The sequence below is a fragment of the Arachis ipaensis genome, chromosome B01 (genome assembly GCF_000816755.2).
Source record: "Arachis ipaensis cultivar K30076 chromosome B01, Araip1.1, whole genome shotgun sequence".
Taxonomy (NCBI): domain Eukaryota; kingdom Viridiplantae; phylum Streptophyta; class Magnoliopsida; order Fabales; family Fabaceae; genus Arachis; species Arachis ipaensis.
The window spans coordinates 12,904,327-12,915,854 of NC_029785.2; the positions used below are offsets into that span (position 1 = coordinate 12,904,327).

The 11,528-nt window shown below is 36.3% G+C and overlaps 1 protein-coding gene across 5 annotated transcripts; it reads left to right on the plus strand.

Moving 5' to 3' along the window:
- On the plus strand, positions 4,678–11,108 carry LOC107625311 (transcription termination factor MTERF6, chloroplastic/mitochondrial). 5 transcript variants are annotated; one of them, XM_021117599.1, is made up of 8 exons: positions 4,678–5,015; positions 6,426–6,638; positions 7,012–8,010; positions 8,133–8,246; positions 8,995–9,177; positions 9,306–9,523; positions 9,712–10,060; positions 10,955–11,108. In XM_021117599.1, exons 3-8 carry the CDS (start codon positions 7,105–7,107, stop codon positions 10,955–10,957), a joined length of 1,773 nt encoding a protein of 590 aa, XP_020973258.1. In that variant the 5' UTR covers positions 4,678–5,015; positions 6,426–6,638; positions 7,012–7,104; the 3' UTR covers positions 10,958–11,108. The 5 variants fall into 5 exon arrangements, with proteins under 5 accessions (XP_020973258.1, XP_020973255.1, XP_020973261.1 ...); XM_021117602.1 differs by lacking the exon at positions 10,955–11,108 and adding an exon at positions 6,125–6,170 and having other exon boundaries at positions 4,900–5,015; positions 9,712–10,210; XM_021117596.1 differs by lacking the exon at positions 10,955–11,108 and having other exon boundaries at positions 9,712–10,210.

Here is an 11,528-nt window from a genome sequence, read left to right on the forward strand (position 1 = left end):
GCCCGTGGCCCCCCTCTTAAGCGAGACTCAGGGAACGCCTCAAGCCATTCCAGACTAACCAGAGCTCTATCAATACGGCTACAAGATCGCCCTCTAAGCCATGTAAACCTACAGTCAGTCAGCGGCAGGTCCACCAGGCCTATGTCATGTATCCAATCCTTGAAGTCTTCTGCCGATAGAGGTAGCCTATCATTGCCTCGCCTTTCCTCCATCTGTAGAATCTCGTTAAAGTCCCCCAAGAAGCAACAGGGACCCTGACACGAACCGGCTATGTAGCTCAATTCCTCCCACACAATAAGTTTTTCATCACTTGAATGCGAGCCATAAACCAAGAAGAAAGCACAGTTAACACTATTTTCCAACAATATCCCTTCAACGCACAACCACCTCTCCCCTTTATAACCATTTCTCATATTAAAGAACCCATCATCCTATACTAACAACAATCCACCAGACGCACCATCAGACCCCACATATTCCCACCCCGCACCAATCTCCCAAATTTTTAAGACATCAAATCTGGTCACTATTTGTTTTTTAGTCTCTACCAGGCCTAACACATTCAACCTATATTTTCTCTTTAAGTCCTTCACCATCTTCAACTTCCCATCGCCCCTTAATCCCCTAACATTCCAAAAACTCAAAATCATTTCAAAATATTATTACACACCTTTTTGTGAATTTTGGGCCTACTCTGTCTTGCTTTAGCCTTCTGTTTTTTCAGTCTTCTCTTTTGAGCAGTTTCTTCATTCTGTTCTTGGAGGATAGCCATAATGTCATCTTCTTCATTATACAGCATGGCTTCTGATTCTTTGGCTAATTCCCATCCAGTCTTGGATACTCTGTGCTACTGCCGTCGTCATAATGGTCACGCTCTTCTTGTCGTCGGTGGTCCTGTCCGTCCCCAGCACCCTGACCATCATACTGATCCGAGGGCTTTCTGTCCCCCAAGGAGCCGATTCCAAGACCTTTATTAGCTAATTCTTCCTTATCTCCACAACGAATTCCAGAATTAGTACCATTATCTAGTTCGGTGTCCACCCCTTCATTCACAGCCTCAACCCTTAGTAGTCCTTCATCCCACATCTCAGGCCCAGCAGCCCTTGCTGCTTGTTTTTTACTTATTTTGTCTCCCGCTACCATCGCTTGGCTTCTGCTGTCATGTTTCCTGTCACCGACAGCTCCGATTTCCCACCGCCCACCAACAACCGACCGATGAATGGCTTCGTTAATAATTAAAGGCCGCTTCGAGCTGCCTCCATCGGCATGCGCAGGTCGAGCTTCTCCATGGGCTGCACGTACTCCCCGCGTCGAGACAGCATCCACCAAGCAGAGCCCCTGATGCGAGTCATCACTATTCAGTTGATCGTGTTGGCTGCCTCCAACGCAGAGGACCTCGCAAGCCGTAGCGCCATCGCCCCCCAATGCGCAAGGAATCCCTGGCAGCCGCGAGTCATTGCCAGACCCGGTTCCTTCCCTATATTGTCCGCTGACTCGACCCAGCACACGCAGATCCAACCCAGGAAAGACCTCAACAGCGCGCTCCTTCACCTTAGAACCAGTTCGAAGGCCCTCTTGGCCCATAGCACACCTACTATAGTTGTTAGCATTGCTGGCCCAACCCGCCTTATTATATATATCACATTTTAGCACCTTTCCCATCCCATTATGGTTACCATTATAGCTCCAAGGAATGGTAGTCTCTGAATCCACTTCGTTGCTGTAATCATATCTCGCCAAATCTGCCAAGTAATTATTATTACCATCATCAATTGGGTGATACGTTATCAGTTTCTGTTGATAGCGGCTTGAATTGTCATAACTCCACTCGTTCAAAATCGAGTCTGAATTTACGAATCTACCATCATCTTCAACCACCTCCCGTCGCACTTATGTAGCAATTATCGCTGCCTGATCACCATAGTCTACCAACTTTGTTGGCCCTGTAGACGTTGTAGCTTCACCGTCACATACCTTTGTAGTTTGATTCTTCAAGTGATTCCGTATAGCAATACCATCTGTCACATTATCCACATTACATTGCAAACTATAAACTTCTCGTCCCTCCTCTTTTACTAATACGTCAAATCCACTGGTACCTATAGTGATATGAACTCATTCATTGATCACATCCATAGCACAGGTATCAATAAGAACACGGCCTACACTGAACGAGGAGCACGATTCCGTCACTTTATCGCACCCAATCACCTCCCCCCATAGACCTCCTAACCTCTTGAACGTATCTACTGACCAAGCATGTAGCGGCACCCCAAAACACTCTAACCACACCCTGCGCGATTCACTTCTCTCTGATTCATCCCACCTCCATACACTGTGGAATATCTAGAGTAGGCTATTCATTTTAAACGTGTATGTCTCTTCAGCGTTTAACAAACTGTCGAACGTCAGAATAAAAACATTAATTAAAAAATACATTTGAAATAATAAATTTGATTAAGAAATATAAATAAGACGAACATACACACTTGAAAGTTTGATATCAGTTCTAAAAAATTAGAAGAGAACGAATTTTAAGAACAAAATGAAAAAGAAGAAGAGAGTAAAAGTAACTATTTGGTCTAATTTAAATTGATTTTTTTAATTAAACTATTTGTATAAAATAAACCAATCTTTTTCAAACCAAATGATAATACGTGTCAGCAATCCAAAAACAACTTCATATGAAGTCGACTGCAGGTGAATTTATGCTTTAAGGGAGTAAAGTGTTATTTTTAACTCTTCAATATTTTCTTTTTCATATTTTCTGTAAATCTCACTTATAAAACTAATAGTAAAAGATCATACTTTACTCCATTACTTATTAAAAAAAATTGAAAGAATTCATTCTATTGTCTATAAAGCCCATTACAGACACAATTACACCATATTCTCAATGCAAATGCATATTCTCAATGACACTATCAAAAACTCTACGTAGATGGCTTAGACTGCAAACTCATAGCAGTTACAAGAATTTAGGTAACTAAACATGATGAAAGCATAGAACTTGTGTTGCTAGTATCATCAAACCAGGCAACTTCATTTTTCAAAACAGCTGCAACCAGATTAGTAAAGGGAAGTTAAACAAAGTTTTAACCAATTATAACTAAAAAATATGGTTGATCTTTTTATATCTCAAGAGGAAAAATGTGTAGCACCTATATAAAGTAAACTGATCGCAATGCATCGTTTTAACTTAAAAAAAAAAAAAAAACTCAACAGTGACCCATCAATTTATAAACAATATTAATTACAGACTTTAATTTGAGCCTTAAAAATATGTTTGAGATTTACAGATTGGGCATGTATAACAAATTTCAGACCAGTCAGAAGATTAAAAGGAAACATTTCATCGAAGTATATATTGAATGAGAACATACAAGAAGTTGATCACAATAAGTACCAGAAAACATTGTTTCTCTGACACGCACGGAAGGTATAAAAACATGTTTCGAAAGAGATATTGAAGCAAAGACTTTTTACTAAATGTAAAAGATTCTTAGTCAATAAAAAAAATTATTAATTAATAATTTAATATATATTTTTTTACATAAAAGTCAGTTCTATTTTAAATTATCAAGTTATATAATAATATTGCATCTTTTTTATAATCCACTGGTAGGGTCGAATATCCACGGATTAAGAACGGATAGGTTAGGGTTGGGATATTCTCAATCCACGGATAAGATTAGAGTTGGCTCCAAACTTTACCCTACGTTCCTATCATACCCGCCCACCCCTGATAACATGATCATGTCGATTATGTTGTCTTTTTTATTTTTTAAGATATTAATATAATTATTAGATTAAAGTATTAAAATTGTTATTATATAAAGTGTAAAATTTGTTTTTATATATGATGATAATAATAATACTAATAAATACAAAAGCAACTACTATTTTTAATGTGACAATCGAAGAAAAATTATATACTCTATTATTTTTACTAATTTACTTAATTTAAATATTATCTTTTAAAATGTTTTTTTAACAAAATAGTTCTATAATTAATAATTATAAATAAAATATTTGAGGTATTTTTCGAAAATTTATTTCACAATATTTTATTTTTAAAATCTGATGATATGTTAATCTCATCATGGAAATTTGTTACCATTTACCGTTAAACATTAAATAATTTATAATAAGAATGTATTCAAGAAAATTATTATCTTCTCTTTTTTTTTTTTTTTTGGGGTTAACAAAAATATTGGTCTAACATATAGAAAAATAAAAAAAGGAAATGGATTCTCATTTTCGCTCCGGTCAGTTTGGACCAATTCAAGAAAATTGGGCTGTTTCGGTCAGACCCAATGACAAAAAGAAAAAAAAATCCGGTTAGTGTAATCAATTCCTCACATGATTTTGAAAATCGGATTGGATCGTCGGTCAAATCGGTCCAACAGCGAACTGACAACATTAACGGTTTGGTTAGGTATGTAAAACTGTTAATAAAAAATTGGTGAAAACCGTTGAATCGGTTGAAAACCGGACGGTCGAACCCGGACCCGCCGGTTTACACATAAACGGAAGCTCCTTCATTTCTTTCTCCCTTTCTCCCTTCCTTTCTTTCATAACTCAGCCCAAAAACCATAGCACTGTAAGCCTACGCCACCGCTGCAAGGAGTGGCATACTGCCGCCGTCCGTCGCACTCAAAGTTCGCCGTCCGTCCGTCTATCTAGCTTCCCTCGTGCTCCAAGTCTTCAACCCCTGTTCGCTGTAACCGATCGCAGCTGCTTCCTCCAGCTCGGCGTCCGTCGTCTTTGTCTGCTCAACCGCGCTTCCGCCGCCATTTGTTTACCGTTCACGTTCGCGTCTTTGTTCAGCCGTCGTCTTCGTTCGCGTTCTTCGCCGTTCACGTTCGCTCGGCGTTCACCGTTCGCGTTCACTCGCCGTTCACCGTTCGGGATCGCATTCGCGTTCGTCTGGAAGCCACGTTGCTCTGCTTCAAACTCTGTGACCAACCCGCGCACTCCACCTAGCCGTTGAACTGCTCTCTTTTGTCGCCGTCGTGAGTTCCCTAAACTCGCCACCAGACAATACACTCACACAACACCAATACTCTGCTTCAAACTCTGCAACTTCTGATTTCTATTACAATAAGTAACTATTTGATTTGGTAGTGGTTTGGATTTTTTTTCAGACTGAATTAAAGTATACAATAGTTATGTTCTCTTCTCTATCACATTGATGTTAAATTTTGAATTCTCTTATTTCGTTTTAATTTTACGGCACTCAACATGTTTGATGAAATGCTTTAACCATATTTATGGTTGGTTTTATAATTTCTAGCTTTTAGAAACTTTGTAAGTTGATTGCATGTGAAATTAGAATAATTGGATCTTAGTAATTAGGAAATTTTAGCTGCACAAATAGCATCTTTGCAGAAAACTATTAGCATGATGATTCCACTTGCATTAGTGTTCTTCTAGTAAATTTTAACTGTTATTGTGAACTTGTTAATTTGCTAATTGTTCTTATGTTGTTGTTCAGTTGTTCTTCTGTTATTTTTATTTTTTTTTTTGTTTTTGTTGTGATTTTCTGTTCTTGAACTTGTTAAGTTGATAATTTGCTAAATTGTTGGGCTGCTGTTGTTTTAATTTGCTAAATTGTTAGGTTGCTAGGATTTAATTTGTTGGATTTTCTATTTAGGTCTTGTTCTTGTTTATTTGCTAAATTGTTGTTGTGTATTTAACTATTTATTGTTGTCTTTGAGATTATTGCTGGATATTGGTGATCATTGATTTATTATATGCTTCATGTTTTCATTGTTTTCTTCTTCTGAAGGAAAAAAATGTGTTTTCATTGTTTTCTTGATTGTTTGTTTTGTTTCAGAAATCAATTTTTTGGTGATCAATGCTCAAACTCTGAATGCTGTTCTGCTGGTTTTACTGTGTTTGTTTTGTTTTAGAAATCAATTTTTTGTGATCAATGTTCAAACTCTGAATGTTGTTCTGCTGTTTTTGTTTTGTTTCATTTCAGAAATCAATTTTTTGTGATCAATGCTCATACTCTAAATGTTGTTTTGTTTTGTTTTAAGGCTGTGTTTGGAAGAGGTGATTGACTTCTGAGTGCTGTTTTGTTTTTATTTTAAGGCTTTGTGTTGTGTTCAATTTGTAGGAAATTCTGAGGTATATAAGAATTAAGAAGGAGGACTATTTTAACGGTATTACTCTGTTGATTCTGGTCTGCTACAAGCTTGAACATAGAATTGAAGAGAGAAACCCTTTATTATTTCATCATTGGCCTATTTTTGGCATTGCATATCATTGTAGTTTGTTTATTCATAGAACTAGTTGTTTATGATCCCCTTTTGAAGTAACAAAATGCAGTAGAAGAGTGTTTAGAACTAGTTGCTTTATTCATTGAATTTTTATAGAATCAAGTGTTTATTATAAAACGGTTTTTTCGGTTGAACCAGGGTTGAACTGATTGAACCAGTGAACCAATAAATAAAGCGGTTCGATGAATTCCTCATCTTCTTCACTCTCCCATCTTCTTCCAAGGTACATGAAATTGGGATTTATGGATCTCAACTTCTTGCTTTGCTGCTTCTGCCCCTTCATTCGCCGATTTTGAGCAGCACTTCGTGACATCACTCTACAGCTCTGCTCTTGGCCCGTCGCTGCTTCGTGTACGTCTCCACTCTCCTTCTCCATCACATCTTTTTCAGTTCTCACAATTGAGTTACCCTGTTAGTCTGTTTGAATTGTTTATGGTTGTTACCAAGTTTGTTGTTAGTAACTTGATATTGTTGATGATTTTGGCTGTTAAATTAAGAATTTTAATTGTGGATGATTAGAGTTAAGTTAAGGATTTGAATGCATTTGTTGTAACCTGTACTACTATTTTAATTTACTATGTGCTTTGTGGTGAAATTGTTGATTTAGAATGCTTATATTCGACTAAATTTACTTAGACTTGTGACTATGACAAATGACAATATTACTAGAGAAAGTCATAGGTCCTTAAATCATGATTTCCTCCTCCTGAATTGCAATTATCAGAGACGTCTGTGGTGTGCCTCATTTTTCTTTGGACCTGCAAGTTGCCGTGCAGACTAGAGATGCTGCTTTGATGAACTTGAAATTGATGTGAGCATGTTGTCTCAGTTGTGGCCTCCCCATATTCACACAGCCTCCTTTCTCTTGCCTGAGCTTCACCTGCCTCATCATTTTCTTCTGCTGTCGAGCAATGCATGTAGACGTACACCTACTTTTCACTTTCGATTAGAAAGGAGAAGACGACCAGGGTCAAGACGAGGCAGCAGCATTTGTTGTTGTTGTGGTTCTGCCTCTGAGTGGGAACTTAAGGAAGCAGGTATAGCCGTGTCAACTTTCCTTCAAGGATTAGGGGTGTCAGAGGAGGAGTCCTTATCCATCGCATCCAAGTCACCCTCTTACTCCAACATGTTGGTGGAGAGTGTCAGAGATTTGGACCAACACTCCATGTGGAATTCTGATTCGGCCTCCTTGGGCTTCAAGGAAAAGCTTCTTCACATTGCCTCCCTCAAAGGTGACAATGGAAAACTCCCTTACTTTGAGAGTCTCGGCTTCACTCTTTCTTCATCTATCACTCTTGCTAGATATCTCTCCTCTCAGAACCTCCCATCCCTCATGCACAAGGTTGCATCCATCAAGGATCTCTTCTTTTCTCATCAAGCTGATCACCTCCTCATCAACAACATTCGTCGCATGATGCTCCACCTGTCCATTCCAATCGACGATGATCTACAGCATACTCTCTCCTTCTTTGAGAAGCTTGAAGCCAGGCGTGGAGGCTTAAATGTCTTGCTCTCTGACAAAGACACTGCCTTCCGCCATTTGATTGATTCCTTTCCTCGTTTACTTTCACTCTCACTTGATAACCACATCGTTCCTATCATCGATTTTCTCCACAATATTGGAGTCCCCAGAGTTCATATCACAACCATAATACTCTCTTTTCCGCCTATTCTGTTCTGGAATATTCAACTCCTTAAAGCTAGACTCCTCGCCTTGAAACAGGTATCCTCCCATCCATGTTGTTTATTCGTTCTTTCTCGAGTCTATTCCTTTCCTTCCATCCTCTTTTGGCACCATGACTACTTTCCACCAAGTTTTAATTGCTATAATATATGCTTTTACAGATTCATGTGGTGGATAAAGATTATATCAAGTTGTTGATCAGATATCCTTGGGTTCTATCTACAAGCATTCAAGAGAACTATGAGGAGGTTCATGGATTTTTTCTTTCTGAGAAGGTATCATTTTGTAACGCCAATGCTTCTCTGCCTATTGATATTATATGCATTGTGACTTTATCTTTTTGTAAGTTGAGCTAATATTACTCAAATCAAATAGGACTTTAGTTTGAAGTGGCGTTTCCCTAAACATACTCTATAGTCTATAGCGAGACAAAAAAATTTAAATTGAGTAAGATACCAAACTGAAATAAACCCGTTGCATTGTACTTTACAAGTTAAATATCCTTTCTTAGCATCATAAATCACAACCATGTCAATGCTGTCAAAATTCCTAGTTGGCATACACTCTAGTATGATGTGCTATTGGAGTGTTTTAGGTGAAAGTTTTAGGCATCAAGTTAACTAATATCTGACCTTTTAGGATTTTACAAGTTGCTGGTGGTATGATTAATTCAAGTAAATATGGTAAGAACTTTTTCAAAAACTAATTATAAAATTAATTAGTACTTACCAGATTTAATTTTGTGTAGTTGTTTCTTTAGGATCTTCATAATTATATCAGATTGTGTGGAGTTTTTTAGCAGTATGTCATATCCACATGATTTTGGCTGGTGCTTGATCCTTTTCATGCCTTACTATGAATTGAATTTGTTGAATGCCTATGTGCTTGTATCCATGGATGCTGGTGATACTTGTTTTATGGATGAGTTAGTAGGTACTTGAGGTGGATATATTTGATTAGAATGACTAGAAAAGTTATTTGTTGAAATACTAGACTAGTAACAAAAAGAATGCTTCACTAAAGGTTAGAAAGATATGTATTGACTCTTCAATCAGAGGCCAACCATACCTGTTGGGTTGTTCAACTGGCAAGCTGAAGTCGATGCTGGATCAGTTGGCTGATCTTGGAGTTAAGGGAAATAAGTTAGATAGGGTTATTGCTAGAAGCCCGCAGCTACTATTGCAGAAGCCCAGAGATTTTCTACAGGTATTTCTCTTTTTTCTACAGTCACGCATGCTATATGCATGTCACTGTTCTTTAGTTTTGTTTCTTACTGATTCAAAATGCTTCATTTTTTTTCCAGTTAAGAAGCTTGTGTTCCATGTTGTTTGCAGGTTGTTCTGTTCTTTGAAAATATGGGCTTGGATAGAGAAATTGTTGGGAGAATTCTTTCTCGCTGCCCAGAAATTTTCGCTGCCAGCATCAATAAAACTCTTAAGAAGAAGATTGAATTCCTTTCTGGGGTTGGCGTTTCGGAAGCATATCTTCCTGGGGTAATTAGAAAGTATCCGGAATTACTTGTAACGGACACTGATAAAACCATACTACATCGGTATTGTCCTCATCAATTTAGTCTTTTGTCGATTGTTGTTCCATTTTATGATCCGCATATAGTTGATCCTACCTAGTTGAAAAAAAATTAGTTGTTGCTCTCATTGTTTAATGTTGTTCTATAGTATCATAATTATATACCTCCCACATTCTCTATATTTTCATAAGTTCATCTGTGATGTTCTGCAGGCTGATGTACCTGATGAAGTTAGGACTTTCGGAGAAAGAGATTGGGTTTATGGTGCGCACGTTTTCTCCGCTCTTCGGGTACAGTATAGAGGAGGTTCTTAGGCCAAAAATAGAATTCTTAGTGAAGTCGATGGAGAGGCCGGTACGAGAAGTTGTTGATTACCCTCGGTATTTTAGCTATTCATTAGAAAAGAAGATAAAGCCAAGATACTTTGTACTCAAAGGAAAGCATATTGAATGTAGCTTAAAGGATATGCTGGGAAAAAATGATGAGGAATTCGCTGCAGAATTTATGGGTGTGGGTCTTGGAGGGATGCTTGACCCTCCTCTCTCTTCTGAGAATGTGTTGTAAGACCATCTCCAGGGAACTCATCTCAGTCCCTATTTATGGCCCACCTGTCATAAAAAGTAACTCCACATCAGCTTTTGCGTCATAAACGGTAAATAGGAACTCAAAGCATCTCTCTCTTCTCCATTAAGAGGAACTAACTTTAATCTCTGTTGTGGTCTCACTTAATTAATTAATTAAAATACTTAAAATTAATGTAATTAATTTTTTAATAATATTATTTAAATTTATAAATTTAAAAATAATTCACTATTAAAAGATATTAATATTAAATAAATTCATATATAATAATAATACACAATATATAATTCGGGATTACAGTAATTTATAGTTTTGTGTTTACAATTGCTAATTTTAATAATGTCGTTAGCATTTTAAATTTTAAAAATAAAAATAACTAACTCAACTAAGAATTATTTTGTAAGGTGTAAAAATTAAATTTATTTTTTAATGTAAGTAAATTTAATTAATTATAATTTAATATAATAATATAAATAATATTCAATATTAATTATGATATAAATAATTAATATAAATCATTAATTAAATAAAAATTTAATTATTTAATCTAATTAATTATTTTTTAAATAATTAATATAAATTATTAATTAAATAAAAATATAATTATTTAATATAATTTTTATTATAATTATTACTAATTTAATTATTATTTCATTATTTAATATAATTATTTAATTATTTCAGATTTTATATTATTATTTTTTTAAAATAACTTGCCAAATGGCAAGTTATTATTGGTTAACTTGAGTCCCTGTTTAGAGGGACTCCCTCACCTTGAGACCCGTGCGGGAACTCATTTCTTCTCTCCTCCAATGGTTAGAGTTCCTATGTGTCAGAAAAAAGTGAAAGAGGAACTCACCATTGTAGGTGCTCTAAGTATCATACATCCTTCCCTAGTATTTTTTTTGGGAAATTCATCTCATTACAAATAGATTCTTTAAGGGGCATAAAATGTATATTCCACTAATTTTCAATTGCATAAAATATCACATTTGAGATTTTTAGAAGCAAAAAGTCTTAAGTTAGATATCAAAATTTGGTCGTCTTATATAATATCATGTTTAATTCAATGAAAGCAATATAGGTATAGAATCCACTGCTATGGTGCTTTTGCATTTGATCAAATATATTGGAATTAGTATTTTTTGCAACATCGGGTTTTTGTGGCGGTTTTGGTTGTGAACCTCTGTTTGGGCACAACGGTCAACATTCTTCTGCTTTGGCTGTGGCACCAAGCAGCAGCAGCAGCAATAATAACAATAACTATTTGAAGTTTCCTAGTATTTTTCTTTTGGAAGTACACAGAAGACTAATGTTTTGGTCTTTTGGATGGTGATGAATCAATATCATTAAGATAAAGGTTAAGTACTGAAATCGTCCCTAAGGTCTGGGGTGAAAATCAAAATCGTCCCCAACCTTTTTTTGTTATTAAAATCATCCCCAACGT

Bases quoted from the DNA above. Each gene is read 5' to 3' on its own strand.
- LOC107625311 (XM_021117599.1), top strand. From the start codon at position 7,105: ATGTTGTCTCAGTTGTGGCCTCCCCATATTCACACAGCCTCCTTTCTC. The intron at 8,011-8,132 runs GTATCCTCCCAT...ATGCTTTTACAG, and splicing joins GACTCCTCGCCTTGAAACAG to ATTCATGTGGTGGATAAAGA. The intron at 8,247-8,994 runs GTATCATTTTGT...GCTTCACTAAAG, and splicing joins GATTTTTTCTTTCTGAGAAG to GTTAGAAAGATATGTATTGA.